Source organism: Nipponia nippon, unplaced genomic scaffold (assembly GCF_047370975.1).
Source record: "Nipponia nippon isolate SJK-2023a ecotype South Korea unplaced genomic scaffold, ASM4737097v1 scaffold_11, whole genome shotgun sequence".
In the NCBI taxonomy this organism is placed as follows: Eukaryota; Metazoa; Chordata; class Aves; order Pelecaniformes; family Threskiornithidae; genus Nipponia; species Nipponia nippon.
This window is the reverse complement of record NW_028262302.1, coordinates 31030076-31052505: the sequence shown is the minus strand read 5'-3', so window position 1 is coordinate 31052505 and position 22430 is coordinate 31030076. Positions and strand designations below refer to the sequence as shown.

The 22430-nt window shown below is 44.1% G+C and overlaps 2 protein-coding genes across 7 annotated transcripts in view; one reads left to right on the top strand and one right to left on the bottom strand.

Moving 5' to 3' along the window:
- The first annotated feature begins 74 nt into the window (after positions 1 to 74).
- The window catches only part of FANCM (FA complementation group M), an 80658-nt gene continuing 58302 nt past the window's right edge, over positions 75 to 22430 (top strand). For 2 of the 3 annotated variants that reach the window (XM_087746925.1, XM_087746924.1), the window contains exons 1-4: positions 75 to 620; positions 1414 to 1586; positions 3285 to 3362; positions 4056 to 4214. In XM_087746925.1, the coding sequence (XP_087603051.1) occupies positions 179 to 620; positions 1414 to 1586; positions 3285 to 3362; positions 4056 to 4214 (852 nt within the window). In that variant the 5' untranslated portion in view covers positions 75 to 178. Of the gene's footprint in view, positions 621 to 1413; positions 1587 to 3284; positions 3363 to 4055; positions 4215 to 19529; positions 20705 to 22430 lie in introns of those variants that run through there. The other variant, XM_087746927.1, reaches the window with a different exon arrangement.
- On the bottom strand, positions 5752 to 21078 carry LOC104019458 (heme-binding protein 2). 4 transcript variants are annotated; one of them, XM_087746929.1, is made up of 5 exons: positions 20813 to 21078; positions 13244 to 13359; positions 11843 to 11984; positions 10271 to 10454; positions 5752 to 9840 (listed from the first exon to the last, which is right to left on the bottom strand). In XM_087746929.1, exons 1-5 carry the CDS (start codon positions 21042 to 21044, stop codon positions 9669 to 9671), a joined length of 846 nt encoding a protein of 281 aa, XP_087603055.1. In that variant the 5' UTR covers positions 21045 to 21078; the 3' UTR covers positions 5752 to 9668. The 4 variants fall into 4 exon arrangements, with proteins under 4 accessions (XP_087603055.1, XP_087603057.1, XP_087603056.1 ...); XM_087746931.1 differs by having other exon boundaries at positions 5752 to 6922; XM_087746930.1 differs by having other exon boundaries at positions 13250 to 13359.

Here is a 22430-nt window from a genome sequence, read left to right as displayed (position 1 = left end):
GAGGGGGTGGGACGGGGCGGGGGTTGGCTCTTCCCCGTCCCACCCCCTCGTCCGCTGCGGCGGCTCCCGCGGGGTTTTCAAGCGACGGCGCTGAGAGAAAATGGAGGGCGCCGCGCCGTGGCGCGCGTTACCTCAGGGCTGCCGGGAGCCGCGCCGCGCGGCGGCTGCCTGAGGGAGGATGAGCGGCGGGCGGCAGCGCACTTTACCTCAGGCCTGGCGGACGGCGGGCGGGAAGGCACCGGAGGAGGAGAAGGAGGAGGAGGAGGAGGAGGCAGACGATGACCTGCTGTTGGTGGCGGCCGCGGCGGCGGCGGACCCGAGCCCCGTGGCGGGTTTCAGCGCGGCAGCGGGGTCGGTTTGGATCTACCCCACTAACTACCCGGTGCGCGGTTACCAGGTGCGCATGGCCCGCGCCGCCTTGCTGGCTAACACGCTGGTCTGCCTGCCCACCGGGCTGGGTAAAACCTTCGTGGCCGCCGTCGTCATGTACAACTTCTATCGCTGGTTCCCCTCCGGCAAGGTGCTCTTCCTCGCCCCCACCAAGCCGTTGGTGGCTCAGCAGATGGAGGCCTGCGCCCGCGTTATGGGGATCCCGGCCCGGCACATGGCCGAGATGACAGGTAGGGCGGCGGCGGGGCCGCGGCCGGGCCGGCTCGGGGGCCGCCTCGGAGGGGCCGCAGCCGTCGAGGCTGCTTAGCTTAAGGGCAAGCAACGCGAAAAGCCACGGCGGAGGGAAAAGAAAAAAGTCTTTGTTTAGAGCTAGAAGATTTTTAAGGGGTTAATTTCAGGTTTTGCGATAGTTAAAAGCCCGGGTCACCAATAAAAGGATGGTGAAGCGCTGGAGCGGGTTTTCTGGAGCTCTGGGGTGCACCCCTGTGGTTCACAGAGCCTTGGGCTTTCTCCACAGAGGTGTAAATGCCTGCACAGAAAATGTGCTCTCTATGAAACTTAAGCCAAAGAATAATGGCACTTTTCTTCTTTCTTTTTTTTTTGTTTTTTTAAAGTTTTTGCAAACCCCTATGAACCCCATGGTTTATGGCTTACTGAAGCAATAACTGCCCTAATGACTGAATCCGTAACCTGTTTTTAAGCGCAAACCTTTGTTATGGATGGTGTAGATTAGGTGTAGGGCTGCGGGAGGCTAGGGAGCACCTTGAGCTTTCTAGCCTTGCTTTCCGCTGTTCTGGATTTAGTGTTTTAATTAAAAAAATCGTCCTAGTTATTGTGTTCACCTTTTTTTTTTTTCCTGAAAATGGGACTAGGATCAGGTGCGTGCTATTTTAAAAGGCACTCATTTTCCAAAGCCGACATGTGTTTGCCAGCCCCATCGGCCTTCTGCTGTTGCTCTCTGGCCATGGGTCGCGGTGTGTTCTCAGCAGAACAGTTTGCTAATGTTATTTCTTTAATTTTCAGGGGGAACCCAAGCCCTCAGTCGGAAGGAACTATGGACTACCAAGAGAGTCTTTTTCCTTACGCCTCAAATAATGGTGAACGATCTTTCTCGTGGGACGTGCCCTGCTGTAGAGATTAAATGTTTGGTTATTGATGAAGCCCACAAAGCCCTTGGAAATCACGCCTACTGTCAGGTAATGCTGGAGTCACCCCGCTCTTGTTGCGCGATTACAAAAAACCTCCCCCAAAATCACTTACAGGATCTCCATAAAGTGTCACTGGCATCATTGCTGTAGGGAGATTGTCCTTTAGGTCCTTAGCTTTGCTCGAAAGAGATCAGTCAGTCCTCTACATCATCAGTGCCTTATTTTTAAGTAAAACCGGTATCAAACCTTGGTAAGGTGAGGTGGGAATTTTTTTAATGTCTGAATAAAATTTTAAGTTTTGTTTCAAAATATTTTTTTTGACTGGGGCAATTTAAAAAAAAAGTCACTGCTGTTTCTTTCAGATGTGTTTGTATTTGCAGGTGTACTCTGGTGTGTTTGTGCTATGTTGGAATAGCTCTTAAATGGGGGAGGTATTTTTTTCAGAAAAAAATGTTGGCTTTTTTTGTAAAGTTCTTTATCTTAGTAAAACGAATTCAAGATTTCTTTTTAAAATTGGGTTTTGTCTTGATTAGCAAAGAGTTTGTTGCGTTATCTTGGCTTAATCTCCTCATAGCAATGTGTGACCTAAAAGAAAGTTACAGTTTTATATACTGGAGAAATTGACTGAATGTATATGGAGTTGTGTCTAGTTGCTTACTAGGCCTCTTTAGAGGAAAGTAGGTGTTTTTTAGTACTTTTCTAACTTGGCATGCTGGAAAAGAGGTGGTAGCTTGCCAGGTTAAAACAGTTCCTGTTGGTTTGCCAGTGTTGCAGTTTTCTTCTATCATTTTTCAGAACTATAGCAACTTTGTTTTCAAAGAGTTTAAGCTTATAGGTTATTGTATTTTACTATACTGTATAAAAAAATATTTAACTGTTACGTGAGTCGCTCTGTAACACAGAGCCAAGACTTGTATTCGTTAGCTTTTGAGTCGTCGTAGCTACAGCTCAGAAAAATCTCTTCCATCACCCCTTGTCACTCCTCGTGGCTGTGAAATTGGCAGGCTTTGTTCTCTGTTTTAGCTGCACCTTTGGATGATTTTCAGTAGAACTATCGGCACAAATGGAATCCCTCTTTAGTCGCCATACACTTATTCTCCGTAGCTTTTATGTTATGTTATATTATTTGTAATTTTTGTTGGTTTTTCCCCTCCCTGTGCAGCACAGTGTGGTTGGTGGGAAGGCACGATGTTCACTGATAGCACTGGCAAACTTCAGCTCTGTGGGAAAATGAAGCAGGGAGGCAATTTGGTCTTAGGGAGGGTTGTAGAATGAGAACCGGGGAGGTCTAAGGAATATTCAGCCATTTTCCCAACTGCTAGTGCAACATTTTTAAGTGAGACTCAACTGAGTGCTGGTTGGCATGGCTGGTTGTCATCTAATTTCTGTTCAGATTTCATGGGACTAATCATCCGTGATTTACTTTTTTTAAGAGTGGTTCTTCAAACTTATATTTTGGCAGCTTGCTTGAGTTAGTGTGCTGTTAATATTTTTGTTAAATCAAGTGAAAAATCACTTCATAATTTACCAAGGTTGTTCTGCTGAATGGGCCTGGGGTAATATACTTCATCAAGATTAAGTGTTCTTGGATAAAATGGTTATAAACTGAACGTTTCCTCGTTCCCATTTGACTCTTTTTAGAATATTTTGTTAAGTTCTTTCTACTTAGGTGATCTTTTCATCAATATAGTTTGTGTAAGCAAATAATCTCCTTTAAGGATATTAAAGGAAACTTTCCTGTTCTAGGTTGTAAGGGAACTAAGCAAATATACGAATCAGTTTCGGATCTTGGCCCTAAGTGCCACACCAGGCAGTGATACAAAGGTGAGTCAAATCTACTTGCGTGGTTGGAATAATAAAGTTTCGGTAGAAGCTATGTTTAATGCCGTTTGATACAGCTTGAACACCGTGCAGGGTACTGAAGTCTATTAGAACTCCACATAAAAACTGAGTCTCTTTACAGCCCATTAGTTGTTGAGGGTTTGTCTTTTTCATGCTATAGACTGTGTATTATTTCCTGACCTTTCTAACAGGAAATAATACCTTTTGGTTTTTGAGAATAGAAACCTACAGGAACCAAAAAGAATATACTCTCAATGCAAAATGGCTTTCATATTCTGTTCAGTGTAGTGTATTGGGTAAATGTAAGTAAGGCTTAGGTTTTCAGTCTGTGGCAGATGGACAACTAAATTCAGTTTAAGCTCCTAGTTCCAGGTTACTTCTCATCAGGTGTTTCACCCAAAGCCAAAGGGTGAGTTCTGTCACTCCAGCCCTCGTGAAATTGCGTGCTTTTTGCATTCATGAATTTACCATATTGGCTTTTTGTATACTAGAGTTCTTTAAGTGCAGAATCTTTCATTTTTCAGCTATAGGTAGTAAGTACCTTTACCTTACAATTACAGTCAAGGCCTGTTAAAATATGGAAATAGTCCCTTTCATGTGATACTGACTTGCATTGTTGGAGTGTTAACAAGCAAATGTGTTGGTTTTGGGATTTTTTTGTGGCTTCTCAAACAGGCTGTGCAGCAAGTTATTTCCAACTTACTCATCGCCCAGATCGAACTATGTGCTGAAGATTCTCCGGAAATTCAGCCTTATTCTCATGAGCGACAAGTGGAAAAAATTGTTGTTCCGCTTGGTGAAGAATTGGTAGAAATTCAGAATACTTACATCCGGGTGAGTTGTTGCATTTCTTTGTTGTTAAATGGACAGTGTCACTAAATATATAATCTCACTTCCTATTTTAACATCTCTGTCTAGACTAGCGGTAACTTACGAAGGTAATACTTTGCTATGCAGTTAACTTTGCCTTTGAGTGTAAGGCAAAGAAAAAAGCATGGTTTCAACTACAGTAGCTGCTGTTTCGCTTTGCACCAATGATACCTGTTGCCTTGCAATAACTTAAAAAGCTCTGGTGGAAAACTTCCAGTTGAGTTAGTTTTCTCCTCCTCTTTCGGGAGTCCTTGCAAAATTGCCATGAGATCTAAACTGAAGGCTTCTGAATTTAGTGGTGTTGAGGTGTTGAGAATGGCCGTGCCTGTGTTGTCCGCGTTGTTGCCAGCCTTGTGAAGACTGTATATCGACTGAAACATTTTCTCTGACTAAGAATGTTCTTTAGAGCTTTAAGTCATCTGTAAGGGTACCTAGTTCTCCTTCGCTTTTTGTTTGTTTGTTTTTTTTCTTTTTTTTTGTTTATTTTTCTCTTTAGAGCTTTTTTATTTTCTTTTTTTACCAGTAGGTAATGCCCAAATATAGGACAGATTAGCAGGGACCAGAACTGCTAGCCAGTCAATGATGACTTAATGGTCCGTGTCTTCTCAGTCAGGTACTAGTAAACAAATGGTGTTACATAAGATATCAGTTTGAAAAGTTCAAAATTTACGTTCTTTCTTTGGTAAGAGACATAAAAAAGAATTAGGATTAAGTTAGTATCAGGCTGTTGGCCTTCGAGGATGTTTTTTGATTAAAGTTGAACGATTTTGGTGTAGTGTATGTGAAGACCATTGGAAGGGAAACTTGTTTATCCATTTTCTAGATTGAATTAGATCAGCTGTTTTCAAACCAGTAACCTGAGAGTGTATTTAAATGAGAAAGTTCCACTGATAAGCTAGCAAGAACTTTAAAGATTGTTTTGCATCACTACAGGTGCCTCTGAATGCTCGTATTGAGTGCAGGGATTTAATTTGAGGTGTTTTATTTGAGATTTAAGCTGAAATAAGCCTGTAGGTTTGGTTAATCTGGTGTAATCGAGGAGTATAGACAAACCTTCACTAAACTGTGGCTTCAGTGGTTTCTAGTTCCTTTCTTTGATCTGGTATTTGCATTTGTATTGCTGCTGCTTTCCTTAGCAAATAACAACACAGGGGGCGGAAAGGATGGTGCCCCAGCCTTTTCCAGCGTTTGTGGGCAAGCCAAGGCTTAGTCTTGGAGTCCTTAGCATTTTCAAAAGTGGCTCCTGTACCTCAGTTTCTGCAGCGGTGTTTCTGTAGTTGTGCGGTTTTCCACAGCACAGCGATGGACCTCGGCCATGCCCTGAAGTTAACTTACGCTGTTACCCTGCTCCTGTGTTGTGGCTTCCGAACGGTTTGAGATCACAACAGATACGTGAGTGCAGCCGCAGAAGCAACAAGCACATGTTGCATTATCCTTGTCCCCTGCCAAAAGAATCAGTCGTGAAGTATGTTCTGAATGGCATCGGGATTTAGGAGAAAACTCCAATAGATACATCCCTCTTTGTTCAGAACTGCTTCTCTGCAGTTTGGTTCTGAAACCAGTCCTACCCGATGGCTTCTGCAGTGAGGAGGAGCGAGGTTGCTAGCAGACCTGCGGGCTGCAGTATGGAGACGTGTACCTCCGAATGTACGTGTTTATTCCAAAGAGCGTATGTTTTTTGGGTCTTAGAGCGACCATTCCAAATTTGAGGCTTAAATTGCTTTTGTAAAATCAGAACAGTAACTTGTGACTTCTGCTCTTTCCATTCAAAGGGAAGATAGCAAAAGGACTTGTATGTCTGTTACAAAAACGAAAGCCAGGTGTACTCTGCACGATAAGATCATTATCTTTAATTTTGACGAACAGTAGCAGTAAACAAGATGACGTTTCAGTGAAAATGAAGGACAGTGTAAAACAGCACAATGCCAACAATGCTGGAAAAATTATGTTTATATTTGTACACATACAATAAGCAAGGCCCTGAGTATCACAATAGCTGGAATAAACTTTTTAGGCACTAACGCTTGTTCGAAAAATACACCTTATGCAGGACAACATTTATCTGTTAAGGCTGCATCATTTACTCTTCCAAAAACATGGGTGAATTCTGTTTTATTATCTCCTTTGAATAGTGGAAATCTAATAACTTCAAATTAAAAATGAAAATCCATTCATTAATGGCTTACAAAGTAGAGCCACAGATGGATAATAAAATACCTATTCTGATAACAGGAATTAGATAATCACGCTTGACATGATGTTTTCAAACTTTGTAAAATGATATATTTGAGTAATAGTAACATTTCCTTGGCATTCAATGGTCTAACTATTAAGTAACCTTTATTGTGTGTCAGTGAAAAAACGCAATTCTTCGTGCCCGTGCTTGTGAGAGCCATTTACAGAAGTTGGTACAATGTTCCGTAGCCATAAAGTGTATCTTCAAACTCGAGATTAATTGGTTCTTTCTCAGCAGCAGAAGCCGTCTAACAAAAGTCAAAATAAATACTATCTTGGAATTCACAGTTTTACGTAAAACAACACTGAACACTTTGCTGCAGTTAGGGGATCAGCACATTCAGATAAATAGCGTATTTTTATGTTTCAGTAACAAGAATGTTTCTATAACATACCCACAAGTAGCTGAGTCACAGAAGTATTTAGGTGAAGATTGCCTATGGAAAGAGACATAAGATATAGCAAATGCTTTTTGCAATAGGCATTTAAAATGTGAAGTATGTACAAACTGGTCCTTTATGGTGAAAGGATTTAACTACTTCCAATAGCTATTTGACATTTGTTGTGCCAAAGCGTTAAAGTAATTTCTATAACTGGCAAAAGCAATCAAATTGCAGAAACTTCTTTAATTTGCCATAAAATCTTGTCAAAGGTGAAAATTGTTTTTATTTGCTCTTATAAAAATCTTGGAAGGGGGTGAGGGCAAAACAAAACCTGTTATTTAATGCCTTCGTTGGCCCTCAGCTCATTTTTTAAAAACTTCCATTGTTTTCCATTAATTTGTTGGCTTTCACTTTAATACTGGCTGGCATTTCCAACAATCTGAGGAAATGTTAAAAAGAAATAAAAAGCGAAAGAAATAAATCAAGCAGGAAACAGTTCAACATAATGAAAACAAATTCTGATCCTCCCCCCCAGTATCTTGAACAAATTGAGAGGAATAAAACACATGACAGGTATCTTCATCATCTTGTTCTGTCAAGTAAGAAATACTTTGACGTGCATTTAAGTTGGCATATCAGAGAGTGGTTCCTAGTTGTGGCCACAACTGCACAAGCATTTGTGCTGTCACCTGGCAAACCAGATGCGATAGCTTTCTGGCTGGAAGAAGAAAGACCCCAAACCGATAGTATTTTTTGAGACTCTCTCCCCCCAGTCAGTTAAACATCCAATTAATTTGTGGGAATACAAATGTCTGTGCTGGACTAGTGCAGGATATCTGGACAGCTAGGGATCTCGGACATTCAGAAGAAGAAAGTGAGGATTGCTTTTTTGTTTTGGTGTTTTTGTTGTTTTTTTTTTCTTTCTCTCCCCACAAAGACTATCAGTTTCTTTGCGTTAAAACTAAGGCTTTTCTCTTTCTCCCCCTGCCCTGCCGCTGACTCCCCCAGTGATCTCCATGGGCAGCAACCACCAGAGAGCACCTTGGTCACGCGCAAGCGCGGCCAGCCAGGGCCAGCCAGCACTCCGCTCCTGCTGCTCAGCAAGAGGCTTTAGGTGAAGTGTAGAGTCAGTTTTGTGCAGCAGGGAGCCTTGTGAACCAGGAGGCTTCAAGTTCTTGAGACCTGTACGTTTATTCCGTCAGAAGTACTACATAAATCCATTTTGTTTGCCAATTAACACTACTGTAAGCTAGCAGACCCTGACTCTGGTTGCCATTTTGTATGTTGTAACTGAAGAACACAAAAGCTCTATTTAAAGCCTAAATCCTATGATCAATAAATAACGCTGGTGATATACTTAATCAAATTTTATGTAAGACGACAGTTACTTCTATTAAGATTAAACTCTACCATTATATCTGTAAGGGGAGACACTAAGAAGCGATTTTTTTGAGAGCAAAACTGTTTGCTACCCCGATTCTGAAGTGCAGTAGGGGCTCTTTAACTGTAGTCTGTAGCAAAGCGTGGGTGCTGCTGCCAGACTTTCTGATGCACGTAGAGCTGTGTGAGCTTGTCTTTCAGTCACAGTGTGCTAGACTAGCAGTTGTCTACTTGAAGAATTATCATAGGGATGAAGGGTGGAAAAAAAACCAAGCCGCAACACGGAAAATTAGGTATTAGGAAGAAAAATTCTCACAGTGAGGGTGGTCAAATACTGAAATAGCCCAGAGGGGGTATGGGCTCCTCATCGCTGGAGATGCTCAAAATCCAGCTGTGCGAGGCCCTGAGCAGGCTGCTCCGCCAGCAGCGCTGGCCCTTCTGTCAGCAGAGGGCTGGACCAGGTGACTGCCAGAGGTCACGTCGAGTTTAATTTTTTTCTGTGATTCTGTGAAATATTTGTGTCATTTCTAACATTAATAGTGTGGTACTGCCCGAAGAGTGTAAAAAGTACTTAACAAATTACTTCAGCTGCAGTGTTTTAACATTCAGCAAAGTTATGAGATGACAGCGTTCAGAAAACTGAAGAGTTAAGAATGACCGCTTTCTATTTGGGAATGCCGCATATAGTCATGGGATTACTATGAGTGTGTGATTAAGGTAACCTGTAACTTCTGCTGTCGAGGCTTTACTGAGCATTAGGACTGTTATGCCTTCTTGGTCTCTTCTCAAGGTTAAAAGTACTTTGGTTGAACGCTTTTTGAGGTAAGCATTAAGAATGTCTGCTCCACAGATGATGACGTTAAAAGCAGTCAGCATCGGCCTAGTTTTGCTCCTTGGTTTAATCCCAGTGGTCTAAATCTGGTAGTTCTCTTCAGAAATTAAGACCTGAACATTATTTTTCTGAAGCATAGCCTGCATGTGTGAGGTGGTTTTAATGTGTGTCCCACTGAAAGCCCCAACAGGGGCTTTGTGTAGCTGCTGCAGCACTAGGTGTCCAGGGCCGGGGCTCCAGGATCTCCCCTAGGACCGTTCCAAGCCACAAGCAGTCTAGAGATGCTAGTGATGAGGAGAGAGGTCTCTGTCTCTCTTATCTTGTAAAAAAAGGTGAACTAACCTTTAAAGTGCTAAAAATCTCCATAAAAATTGTGTAAAAACTGTAAAAGTTGACATAGGAAACGGCGTATGTTTCAGGTGTTACCTCTGATTGTTAAGTTGGAATGATTGCCTTGCTAAACTGGCTAAAAGGCATGTTTCTAAAATCTGTGAGGGTTTGACATCTAGTCTCATGTAGTTCACCTGTCAGATTCTGCCAGTAAATCAGAACTGAGTCTTGTGACTGCCAAGCATCAGAAATGGGAGGCTATGGCCTTTCAAGGAACCATATCTCGTTGTGTCGATTGGCAGCAGCTGGATTTGTGTATCCTGCAATGATGAATGTGTCCTGCAAACATAACTCGGGACTCTCCAGAATTTCCGCCAAGATGTTTATTTCTCTCATTATAGAGTCTTCATTGGTGATTCCTCTGAAGCTCCTGTAACAATCAACTTCATATCAAGTTCTTTTTAAAATCCACAGTTTTTCCAGAGCCTAGAAATGCCTCCTTCTAAATTATTTAGTCATGTTTTGCAAATGATACTACCTGACTGTGACTGATCTCAAACACATAACAGTTTTTTCTTAACATTTTCAGTGATACATCAGCCGCTTTGTTCCCAGCTACACAGAATAGTCTGTGTTTTGAGATGCTATTGTATCTCACGCTTACAGATGCATCATTTTCCCAAGTAAGCTGGTAACCATTATTTCCTGAATATCCCAGTCTCATAAAGCAGGCAGCTTTTGACAATCAAGTTTTACTGTTTGTTAGCTTTTAGAACTTGATTTAAAAGATGTAACATGCCCAGATTGCAAACTGTATCTTTTTATGGTTTTTACTAGAACAAAATTAAAATGTTTCTTACCTACTATAAACAATAGTAGAAGGCCATTCTTCAATGATTATGTCAGAGTCGAAAGGCTGCGGCGGCTCGTCCTGCAGCACTTCAGGCAGGTAGTACGCTACTGTCACTGACCGCGTCATCTCCGATTGAGATTCGTTTGTATGGACTATGGTCACAATGGGTATTGTTATCCCCAAGTACAGTCCTGAGGAGACATAGGTGAGCTTTTAGAAAATACAAAAGAAGGTCTACATACTGTGCTTGACTTCTGAACTCATACTGAATAATATAAAGTGAGTATCACAGAGCAGAGTTGCGTTACTAAGAGGAATTCAGCAGGATGTTTTAGGAAAGGGGTTGTGTATTCCAAGTTGGAAGTAGCATTTTACTATGCCTTGTAGTTTGTGTGTGTGTACGTATATCTCTCAAACCTACCTGTGCAAATATGTGTGCATGTGTGTCTAAAATGTAGTATTTGGTGAGCACTCTTGTCTTCAGGTAGGGCAAGGAGTTTGACTTAACTTCTTTTCCCCTCTTAAGAGGGCTGCGTTTATCTTGTAAACTGACCTTGTATCATGTTTTAAATATTTGGGAACAAAGAATGTAGGCAAGATAAGGGGGCTGCATTGTGAATTCGTTTAGGATTTGCTGTTATCAAAAATGTTGCTATATTTTTGCAGTGCTATAAGAAATGGTTGTTTTGACTGTGCAGGTAGCAGTGACGACTAGGAGTGGGAACTTTGCTTCTGTACACAGTTTGAAAACAAAACTGCACCGTTCTGAGGCCAAAATCACTTTTAAACCATGTGAAAGTGTTAAAAGAATGGGGAGAGTGGGGAAAATACCCGATTAAGGAAAAGCTTTTGTGATCAGTGTTTGTAGGTTCTTGGAAAGAGAATGAAGGGTTGACTTGATTACAACACGTGCACTATTACAAAACAAAACACCAGGCACTGCAAAGTTTTTTAAACAACCAGAGAATGAAAAAAAAGAGAACTGATGGCTGGAAGGTGAAACCAGATTAAATTAGAGTGGAAACTAGGTGCACACTTTTCATGCAGGTACAAGCTATCAAGGACATGGTGGACTTGCCGTTATTTTAAAGTACTTGAGTTAAAACTGGATTATCTTCCTGGAAAATAGGTTTCAACCACAGAGATTTTTGGTGTCCGTTCAGACATGCACAATTTAAGTGTCATAAACAAAAACAAAGGAAGCAAAACATCATGGTCTCTCTTGGCATTACACTGAATAGGTTCTTAGAATAGGCGATTTCAGTACTGCTGTGACAACTAAACCTCTCAAATTCCATAGCAAAAGCCTAACTTATAGCTGACAGCCTACAGAAATAGCCAGTGTCATCTCCCGGGCAGCTGTAGTGGTCACAGTGCCCCTGGCAGCAGCGGCGGCAGCACGTATGCGGGGGGAGCCGTGCTTCGGTTTAGACTGCTGGAAAGGCTGCGTTACAGGAAAATGTCCCTATAGACAGGGGGTGTATTTGGAAAAAGCTGATACAAGTATCTCCCCAGTTAGGAGGAGCTAGTGCATAAATATAATGTTTTAACTTTAATGTGGAATTGTGGTACCAATTACCTGAGGAATTCTGCTCACAAATGTACCTCATAAGCTTCATGAATCCAAGGCATATGCTCTGTTCATACTGTTTTTCTTTCATTTTTATACAAGCCCATTTGGCTTTTCCGTACTGACGTTTTTCATAAAGCAGATCTCCAAGCTGCAAACACAGTAAGATGATAATTCTGTATTTTAAGTTAATAATCTAAAAAACCCAAGCAAACAAATGAAAGTCAAGCAATATTTCAGTGCTTTACTTATAGCACCAAGAAATCAGCTTCTCTAGGTGTGTGACCAGGAGAACGGCAGGCCTGAGGAATGATTTTAAGCCTCAGGGTCAGCTATACCTTAAGTGCATTCTGTTTAGTACTTAGTTCACATGCACTTCATTTCAAGGTGCAAGCTGGTATATAATCAGCAGATATCCAGAACCAACGCAGTGTATGCGTCTTACTTGAGTACAAGAATAATTGCATCTTTTTTCAACCGTCAGTGAAACGATCTTGAAAGGAACATGTGAATTTCAGTCCCTCCTCGTACAGATCAAGAAGGGATATGCTGCTGATCTTGGACCAAAATTTATTTCAGCAGACTTCTGGGTAGTTCTTTAAAATAAGGGATCTTGTGGACTTGCAGTATTAAACATTTAGTTGCAATTAACACTGAATAACCTTATTTTTTATCTGCAGTTATTACAGTAGAACTGAGAAATTTCAAGCATTTAATTACAACATAAGTAGTCAGGAGTCCCAGACTGTTTAGATGAAATACACTCAATCAAATTGCGACGTTTATACATTTGAATTATATAGATCTGTTTAAAAAGAAATGTGACAAGAATTCTTCATACATGGTTAGTAAAGATTTTCTTGATTTGTCATGTATGTAAGGTTAGACACTTGTTTGCACATTTCCTGAGCTGTAAACAATTTGCTGGACATTAATTTCCATTTTTTATTAGAGGATAGGATGGTTTTGATGAGATGGATTTGCAAATTGCTTCTTTGATTGATAGTGACCCACGATACAAAAGCACGTATTTGGTTTTAAATTAGATATTAATCTCTTTCAAGTATTCTTTGCTAAGGTTTATTAACATGATTGTGTAGAGAAGCAAATGCATTGATTTAAATGAAGAAAATAGGCATTTTTATTTCAAATGTCAAAATATGAGGGTGTTTTGTTAAATTAATTATAAAATGTCACAAAATGCCATCTCCTGACATTTCTGCTAGTTCCTACCTTACAAAAAAGAAAACTTCACACATGTAAAAGTGGCGAGATGTTAAAAATGAAATGTAGTTATCCAGTTATAATGCTTTGCACTTATGATGTTAAAAATCCTAAACGGTTAAAGTAATTTTATAAAGAAACATGTTTTTGGAAGCTAGGTATGAATACTGAAAACACTGTTAAAACCTCAACTGGGAAGGGAAACTGTACGTTTTCTTTGCGCTGGATCAGGGTAAATGGGACGGTCCGTCTGTCCTGGGGATTGTTACTTCTGGTCAGCTGCTGGATCGGCTCTGCCATGTCTGCAACGAAACAACACAAGTCCAATTTTAGAGACAAAGCTGTAGAAACGAGTCTGGGCACCTTGCTTTTGTAACAAGTTTAGGTTGCTCTTCAATACTAATAGGAAAGGGTAGCTGACTTCTGGCTCTGTACGGCTAGGAACAGACCTCGCTCCTATTATAGAAGCACCTATGGAAAGCTTTTGGTGGTGCCCAGTTTTCTGGCTCTGTGCAGATGTTGCCAATTCTAGCAGCTCTTTCAGAGTTGCACCCATGTGTGTACCCACATGAAGAAGTAAATGGAATTGGCTGCTCTTGTTCACAGGTTCAAGGAAATACTACTGTGGAAACTTTGTCATTTCCTGAAGATATTTTATGTCTGATATTTTATGTCTAATATTTTACTTTAGTGTTTGATATTATGCACGTTTCGGCGCTGCTCATCAGTCAGGACACGTGTCGGGTGTGAGGCCCGGGTTGTCACTCAGAAGCCACGGTGCCTGGGTGGCTGGGGCAGCGCAGGCAGGCGGGGATGTTAGCCGGGTGGCCTGGCTAGCTCTGCAGTTACGGCCAGCCAGCTACCACGCCACTTCTCGCTCTGATTCGCTGCTAGTTGCAGTCTCGGGAGTGTTATAACCGAACCTGACGGACTGACTAACTGGTGGCGTTCCAGCTGTGGTGATCCAGCTTCTGTATAGGTAAAGTGGAATTCTGGGTCTTAAGTGAATTCCGTGATTTTTTTTTTTTTTTAATGCAAGCACTTCTAGTAAGACCTCGCAAGAGGGGAGGATTTAAAAATAAAAGGCAAACCAATTTTTTCATTTAGAAGTTGGAGGACAACATGAACTTTTGTTTGTAGCTTCAGAGGGAGACTTCACAGAAGAGGACACACGCTGGGCTGTATCAGCAAGACTGCAGCCAGCCCGTCAAGGGAGGCGACTGCTCTGTTCAGTGCTCGTGAATCTGCGTTTCACATGCTGTGCCTGGTTTGGGGCTTCGTGGTACAGCAGTGGCACTGATGAACTCGAGATGCTTTGGTGGAGGGCCACCCGGCTGGTTCGGGCAGATGAAGTGCAGAAGGGGCTGGGAGAACCTGATGTGCTCAGGCTGGAGGGGAGAAAGTGAAGGTGGGATCGAAGTGCAGTCTCTGCTACAAGGTGGAAGATTGTGGAGAAGACTGAGACTCTTTAGATGTACACAGTGATAGGATAGAGGCAGCAGACATAAGCTGCCACATAAAAAATTCTGATTAGGTATTTAAAAGAAAAAAAAAAAAAAACAAACAACTTAAAAAAATTCACAGAGTGACTGAAAATGGAGGCAAATCCAGTTGGCGGCTGGTCACGAGTGGTGTTCCCCAGGGCTCAGTATTGGGGCTGGTCCTGTTCAATATCTTCATTGATGATCTGGATGAGGGGATCGAGTGCACCCTCAGTAAGTTTGCAGATGACACCACGTTGGGTGGAAGTGTCGATTGTTGGAGGGTAGGAAGGCCCTGCAGAGGGACCTGGCCAGGCTGGAGCGATGGTCCCAGGCCACTGTGTGAGGGTCAACAAGGCTCAGGGCCTGGTCCTGCACTTGGGTCACAACAACCCCATGCAACGCTACAGGCGTGGGGAGGAGTGGCTGGAGAGCTGCCTGGCGGAAAAGGACCTGGGGGTGTTGGTCAACAGCTGCCTGAACATGAGCCAGCAGTGTGCCCAGGTGGCCAAGAGGGCCAATGGCATCCTGGCTTGTATCAGGAACAGTGTGGCCAGCAGGACCAGGGAGGTGATGGTGCCCCTGTGCTGGGCACTGGTGAGGCCGCCCCTCGAATGCTGTGCTCAGCGCTGGGCCCCTCACCCCAAGGCGGCCATGGAGGGGCTGGAGCGTGGCCAGAGCAGGGCAGCGAGGCTGGGGCAGGGTCTGGAGCACAAGGCTGGGGAGGAGCGGCTGGGGGAGCTGGGGGGGGCTCAGCCTGGAGAAGAGGAGGCTGAGGGGAGCCCTCATCGCTCTCTACAACGGCCTGAAAGGAGGCTGGAGCTGGGGGGGAGTCGGTCTCTTCTCCCCAGGAACAAGCGATGGGACGAGAGGGAACGGCCTCAAGCTGCGCCAGGGCAGGTTTGGGTTGGATATTGGGAAAAACTCCTTCCCCGAAAGGGCTGTCAGGCCCTGGCCCAGGCTGCCCAGGGCAGTGGTTGAGTCCTCATCCCTGGAGGGATTTAAAAGCAGTGTAGATGTGGTGCTTGAGGACATGGGTTAGTGGTGGGCTTGGCAGTGATAGGTTAACGGTTGGACTTGATGATCTTGAGGGTCTTTTCCAGTCATGACAATTCTATGATTCTGGGATCAACCCCTGGGACAGGGGCCCAGAGATGTAATGGAGCCCCTGAGCAACCTGAAACCTGAAAGTTAGCAACCTAACTTTGAAACTAGCCCTGCTTTTAACAAGGGGTTAGACTACAGTTCTCCAGGGGCTCTTCATACCCTAAATTATTGCATAGTTGTGTATTAATTAATTCTACATATTATACCTATTTAGTGTAAATAGATGCTTATGCTTTCTTTAAAAGAAAAGTGCTGAAATTGTAGATGAGGGAGGAGAAAAGTGTCCTGTTAAGTTAAAGAAGTATAAGATGAGGAAACTTAAAATTCCTCAGTGTGGACTTCACTGAAGACCTGTATCTTAAGATGACGTGGTTGTTTAACAAAGAAATTGGAACATGGATTTGTGTCAATTTAACACAATTTCTTTTTGTTGCGTAGTAGTTTTATCGGTATGTGCTGTCTGATTAGGTACCAAGTACATTAGGCAAAAGGTTTTATTTCGGTTCAGAAGGGGCAGAAGACTGTTGACTGAGAATGAATATTGACATTCTAGCAAAATTGAAACACAACTTACACAAAGGTGGGAGCAGAGCAAAGCAAGCTTGGTAATTTGTGTTCTGTTTGTCAGGTTCCATTACACGTGGCAGAAAGAAATACAGTGGTTCAATGCTCTCAAATAGTCGTAGTTACCATAAAGCATTAGTAAAGGTTAAATGGAACATATCAACTTTATTTGACCAATAGGGACATTGCGTGTTTTGCACGCTCCTTTTGTTTGCCGTTGTCTGTCATCTTGCCCTTTGGAACAAGAAGGGCTCAGAGTACAGTCTAAGGTGTCATCTCTTTGGTCTGAGCGCTCACATTTTGGTGGCGGACCACTACGCGAAGGAGAGCGTCAATACCTGACTGCTGTGGAAGAACTCTAAGCACCTGCATGCTCGCTTACCGATACCGAGGTGGAACTGAAAGGCGCGGTGACTTTTTGAATGATTCCCACATTTTGCAAGATATTAAATAATGAACCTATCCCCTGTTTCTAGATGTAGCGACACTAGCAATCACCCAGTCTGTATTCATCGTTACGCTTCCCAGCCAAGCTCAAATGGATAGAAGGAGCAAATATATTATACTTGCATATATAATACTAGCATATTCTAGGACTTCTGTTCTCCTTCGGTTTCGTAGTTTAAATATGGTTGGATTAGGTGTATTTGCAACTATGGTTGCCTTGACATCAATTCTAGCGGCAGTTCGTAAACCAATTCTGCTTAGAAGTTGATCCCTAACAGACAGGCTTGGAAACTCTGGATGTAAGGGTAGTCTTAGGAATGGAAAGCCTCTCTCCCAAAAGAGTTAGTCCCTTGCCTTTCGAAGTTGACATAATATAGGCATTTGTGTACTTTGATAGAGGATTAGAAACTTAATTTTTATGTACGGTGTTTGAAGTTTGGATGTGAATTTCTGCCATACTACCTCATAGTGTGTATCGGACATGCATGAAAAGGGTGAAAGTTTCAACTGAAATAAGAGCCCTTCTCTTGGGTGTTTTAAGTGCCTCAGTATTTTAAGTGGAAAAGGCAGGACGAGGAGGAAGAGAGTATTATCCGTCTTTCAGAGAACAGGAGAATTAACTTGGCCTAGGTCACTTAGTAAATATGTAGCTGAGCGGGGAATCAAACCTACATCTCCTGGCATCCTGCAGGGGTTTTAGCTTTAAGACTCTTTGGCATAGTAAAGATCCTTTTAGTAAAGGGGAGAAAGCTACACTTCAGTTAGTTTTAAACATTTTTTAAAAAAATGTCATTGGGAAACATTTAAAATGTAAGTAATAACTGACATGTAAAATTGATCTCTTTGGAGGCTGAGAGAAAAATAAAAGTAGATTAGACTTCAGCACTGAATTTTCCACAGGGTACTCAAGAATTAGGAAACATTTTAGGACTCTAGAAATGTTAAGTCTATTTTTCAGTTCCTTTATTGATAACTGTGTGGGGTTTTTTTTTTCCTACCCTATTAATGCATAGGGTAGGGATTACAACTAATTGAAGTTCTTTCAGGAGTTTTATTCTTCAGTTCATGAATCCATGCCGGTCAGGCATGACAACAGAACATTTGCATTATAAATACCTTAACCTGGACAACACTTAAATTATCCTGCCCAAAAGCAAGCGAGTTGCTTGACATGCCGTCTGTCAGTCCAAGCTTGCAAACTTGAATACTGGTGTGACAAAACAAGGCAAGAAGAGTGTAGCAGTGTAGCTAGGTAAAGGCTTGGTTTAGTTAAATTTCAAAATTGTGAGTACAGTTGCTACTATAGGTAGGTATTGTGAAAGAGGCAAATCTTTACAAAAGGAGTTATATAGGTAAGGCACATTTGACAAGACTTGTGCACAGCAGCAAGACTGAACAGTATTTACATTGTTGCATGTCTTAATTTGTGTCTGATCAGACCTGCTGGGAGTGTCACTGAAGTGGGATGTACTTGTCAGCTGCGCCCTTAAACAGTGTACACGCGCACATAACTTTGTCCTTCTAGAGTAGAGGAGACGGCCTTGGTAATGCTGGGAACAGGAGGTACGTTGGAACGAGTGGAAAACCACCTGCAGTTCCAGACCTAAAGTTCGATCTGCAGCCTGGGTACCCGACCTCAGAGCACGCCGCTTCGTACGCGGAGCGTCTTCATACCACTTCAGGCATTAGCAAGTAGATGGCTTTGATGGGTAGCAACTTTCCTGAGCTTGCTTGTTCATGAATGTTCTTGTATTGAAATTAGAATTGAGAAATTTAGAGTAACCGCTGTAGTATGTTTTCTGCTGCTTTTGGGAGTAGATAAAATGGAGTTTTCAAACCAAGACAGTTAGATTATACCTTCCTGCACCTTTTAATTTTCTTTTACCTTTTTGTTGTAAGGCTTGGCATAGGCCAGTCAGTCAGTCTATAGGATTAAGAACTTAACAGCAATAAATTGATACGCCAGCCATATAAATATCTGTTGTTCACATCTCAAAATCTTAGATTTTTTTTTTTTTTTTAGGAGGCTTACAGAGTTCCTGTTGCCCTTAAAAGGTGCTAACAAAAGTACAAAGCAAGTCATCTTTTTGAAAGGTATATTGTCACCATGGAGCAAAACAGGTGTCGGAGCTTGTGGCAGTCCAGAACTATTGATGAGAGGGATGGTGATCTTATTTTGCAGACTTTGCCACTAGACTATAGGAAATAGCGTTCTGTTGTTAAGGTCTGGAACGCGCTGTCTGCACAGTTACCAGGCTGGCAGTCAGTAGTTGGTCGCGTAAAGTTCGTGTAGGTTCTTAGGTCATGGCTTCAGTGCCAGCAGCTGCTTGGATGGGGTGCGCTAGTCACTGCTCCCTGTCGACAGGGAGGATTGCTCCCAGGAACCCATCCCGTGTTTCCCCTGGGTATTCCCTGAGGCCCAAGTACGCTTTAGCAGACTGGGTGCTGAGCATGGATATTAATAGTTAGCTTGAACTCTGAATGGACCATGTAAACTTATCTGGCAAACTCTTTTAGGCTGCTCTGGCTGGGTGGCAGTCTGCTCTTGATGTATGGCTTTGGACAATATCTGAAGGAAATAGCTTCTGTTTAGATTTTTGTAACATTTGCTTAGTGTTACAAAGTAAACCTTTTACAATACAGTAACTAAAACGTGCTAAATTACTACTTCAGCCGTATTTCCTAGACTGGATATCCTGCCTATCTTAGCAATCGTAGGTATTTCAATGCCTTGTTTCACTATGTATCAGAGTACCAGATAATTTTGTGGGAAGGAATCTTGTTTTCTGCTCCTCTCCAGGAGCAGCTCAGCATCCACGCATTCACCCCTCACGCGTGCCTTAAACAGGGAGCCCCTCTCCCCCCGCCCCGTGCCCCTGCAGAATCGGAAGCCGTCAGACGTGACGCGCTGGTCGCGGGCGCAGGCGTGGGCTGGCGCTGCTGGCCCGGGGCACCCAAAGACCCCCCTAAGGGGGCGGCGAGAGTCAGACTGGCCTTGCCCTTCTTTTAGTACCTGGCAGGGCGCTAATTTCCAGTGTTAAAACATTAGAAAGATAAGATGAGGTTTCTAGGAATGACTTGAAAAGGAGGTTGTACTTTCTTTACTGTGTTGGAATATAGAAAAAGTTTTTAAATAACAGTTGTTTCATTTTGGTAGTGTCTAGAGCAGCCTGTTGTTCAAGGTTATGCTGCTTCCCACGCTCTAGGTGGTGATTTATCTGAGCAGTAGGGATGCTAAAGATCTCTCTCTACTTCTCTACACAGGACGGTGCAGGTGAGTTAAAGTTTCTGAACAAGCTAAGCTTGCAGTTAGTCTCTGCTGCCTGTTGTGAGTTATCTGACTTGTTACAGTCTTTCAGATTCTTTGGTCTTCCTTAAAATGGAAAATAAACAATTTCTTAACAAGATAAGCCTGGGAGGCTTACTGTCAAAAAGCAAAGTCGGTCCTTTTACGTGTTTACTTTGTGCCACCTTTTAATTCAACCGTCTTTCTTTAAAGAACGAACCTCTTGGTTGCAGTGAGGGGAGATTCTTAAGCGAAAGGCTTTTGCAGGTAGTCAAGTTTAGTTTTTAATTAAGACTGAAAACTCCCGTCAGTCCTTTTCAGTATAAATAGGTCAATCCACTACTTCTACAGCCGCTTCTCTAAGTCAGAAACATCTTTTGAGCCGCCCTCGCAAAGCCGTAGCTCAGGCGTTGTGCGTGCGGCAGGACGCGGGGGTTCGCTGCCGTTCCCGGCGCTGCACCGCCTTCAGCCTTGCCGCGGCCGGTGGCACCGGGCGTACCTCGCCCAGCCTCGCCGTGGCTGTCCGGCGTGGCCGAGGGCGGCTGGGGAGGCGAAGGGCGCCGGTGGGGCCCGGGCTGCCCCAGGGAGGCAGCTGGGTCCCAGTCCCGAGGACCGATCCCCCGGGGCTCTCGGGGAAAGGCAGGGCTCTGCTCCGGCCCCCGCGGACCTCGCCCCCGGCATCGGCCAGGCAGACGGAGCTGCCGAGAGGGACCCCCTGCAGCCGAAGGTCGGGAATGACTGGGAAGGTCGCGGTACCGGCCGGTAAGCCCAGAAATGCCGCCTCCCTAATCCCCCTGGAGCCCAGCGCGCTGCCGGGGGCGTAAGCGGCTTAGCGCGGCCCGAGCGCTGCCCGTCGCGGCCGGCTCTTACCGCGGGGCACGTCCACCTGGTGCCCCCTGCCCACGCTCTGCCAGTAGCTCAGCAGCCGCTCCTGCTCCTCGTCCTCCATGCGCTCGGCCTCCTCCTCCTCCTCCGGGCTGCTGCCGTTGCCGTGGTACGCCGAGTCGGGGCTCTCCTCCGCCAGCCCGTCCAGGTCCTCCAGCGTGATCATCGCCGGGGCGCCCGGCTCCGCGCCGCCCATGCGGCAGCCGCCCGTCTCCATCGCGGCGGGCCGGGCCCGGAGCGGCTGGGCGCGCCGCCGCCGCGCCGCCTTATGAAGGGCTGGCCCGGCCCCGGGCGCTGCGGGCGGGGGGGCGAGCGCAGGCAGGGGCGGCCCCCGCGCTGCCCGCCCGCCGCCGGGGCAGCGCCGCAGGGCGGGGGGAGCCGGCTTTGCTGGCAGTCCCCGTGCTGTAGGATCCCAGCAGTATGGATCTCCAAGAAGTTTGTGTTTCGGATGTTTTGTCGCTATTAACTCATGCTCTTTCCTAGCTGCTCTCTTCATCATGTTTTTTCCCCACTGCTCTTCGTGTCCTGTTAGTCCTTCTTTATGGTGACTTTCTTTTAATATTTTCAAACCACGCTTGAAAGACAGATCTTTCATTTTATTCCAGAGTGTCTGCGAGGTCGTTCCAAACCGGCTTCTGTCAGGAGTGCAAAAGCCATGGGTCATTTTGGTATTGAAAGTCGAGCTTTGGAAGTTGACAGCTGCCTACTTTTGCCATTGCTGAGGCAAGCCTTCCTGAGAAAGAGGTAGATGAGCAGACCTGTTATGGGAATGGCTATGACAATTAAAGCAGGATCTGAATTTGAATCAAGGGTCTGTGTGGAGCATGTGGTTCTATTTGTAGTCTTTCATTCTAACTTTAACTTAATGTGAAATAAGTGTTGTGGTCCTTTTTGTGCAGGCAGGAAAGGGGAACCTCTGGGCTTTTAGAATTTTAGAATAACGTGAAAGTAGTCCTCTCTTGTACACTGTTGAGATGCTTGTCGGAGGAGACCAAAGGTTAGGGATGTAACTGTTGACTCTCGGAGGTGATGCTTAATCTCCCCCCTGCCCTTTTTTTTGTTGTTTTGTTGTTTTTTTTTTTTTCCCTCTCTTTCCTGATCAGTATCTTTCTCCCAGGCTCAGCTTTGGATGCCTAACCCCAGGGGCTGATCTTGGTGTGACAACAAAGTATTAGTTGCCTTAGAGGCCAGAGTGGTCCAAGTCCCGACTGTGTACTTCTGACACTACGGACTGAAATCCTGCCGTTTCTACAGAGCGTTTCTTCTGTCGGCCGAAGCTGACCAAAGCTGTTGTTTCTTGGAGAATTTGCAAATGGAGGAGCAACTGCCAGTGGGAATGTCCTGAGGGAACGGTTCTTTCCTAGTGAATTGAGCATGTGGGTTTTGTTGCAGAAAAGTGGAAAGCACTGGTTGCAGTGAGGCAGGCAGTTCCACTGTGAGGATGTTTGACCTCGTAGTTGTGGGCAGTGTGTCAGCATCACAGACTCTGATCTGGCATTCACTGAGGAGGCAAATCCTTGACAAGTGTCGGAGATGATGCTTGCTTAAGTGTTTGGTTGTCTGATGATTTGGTTTCATGGTCAGCTCCCTAGGACACAGAATC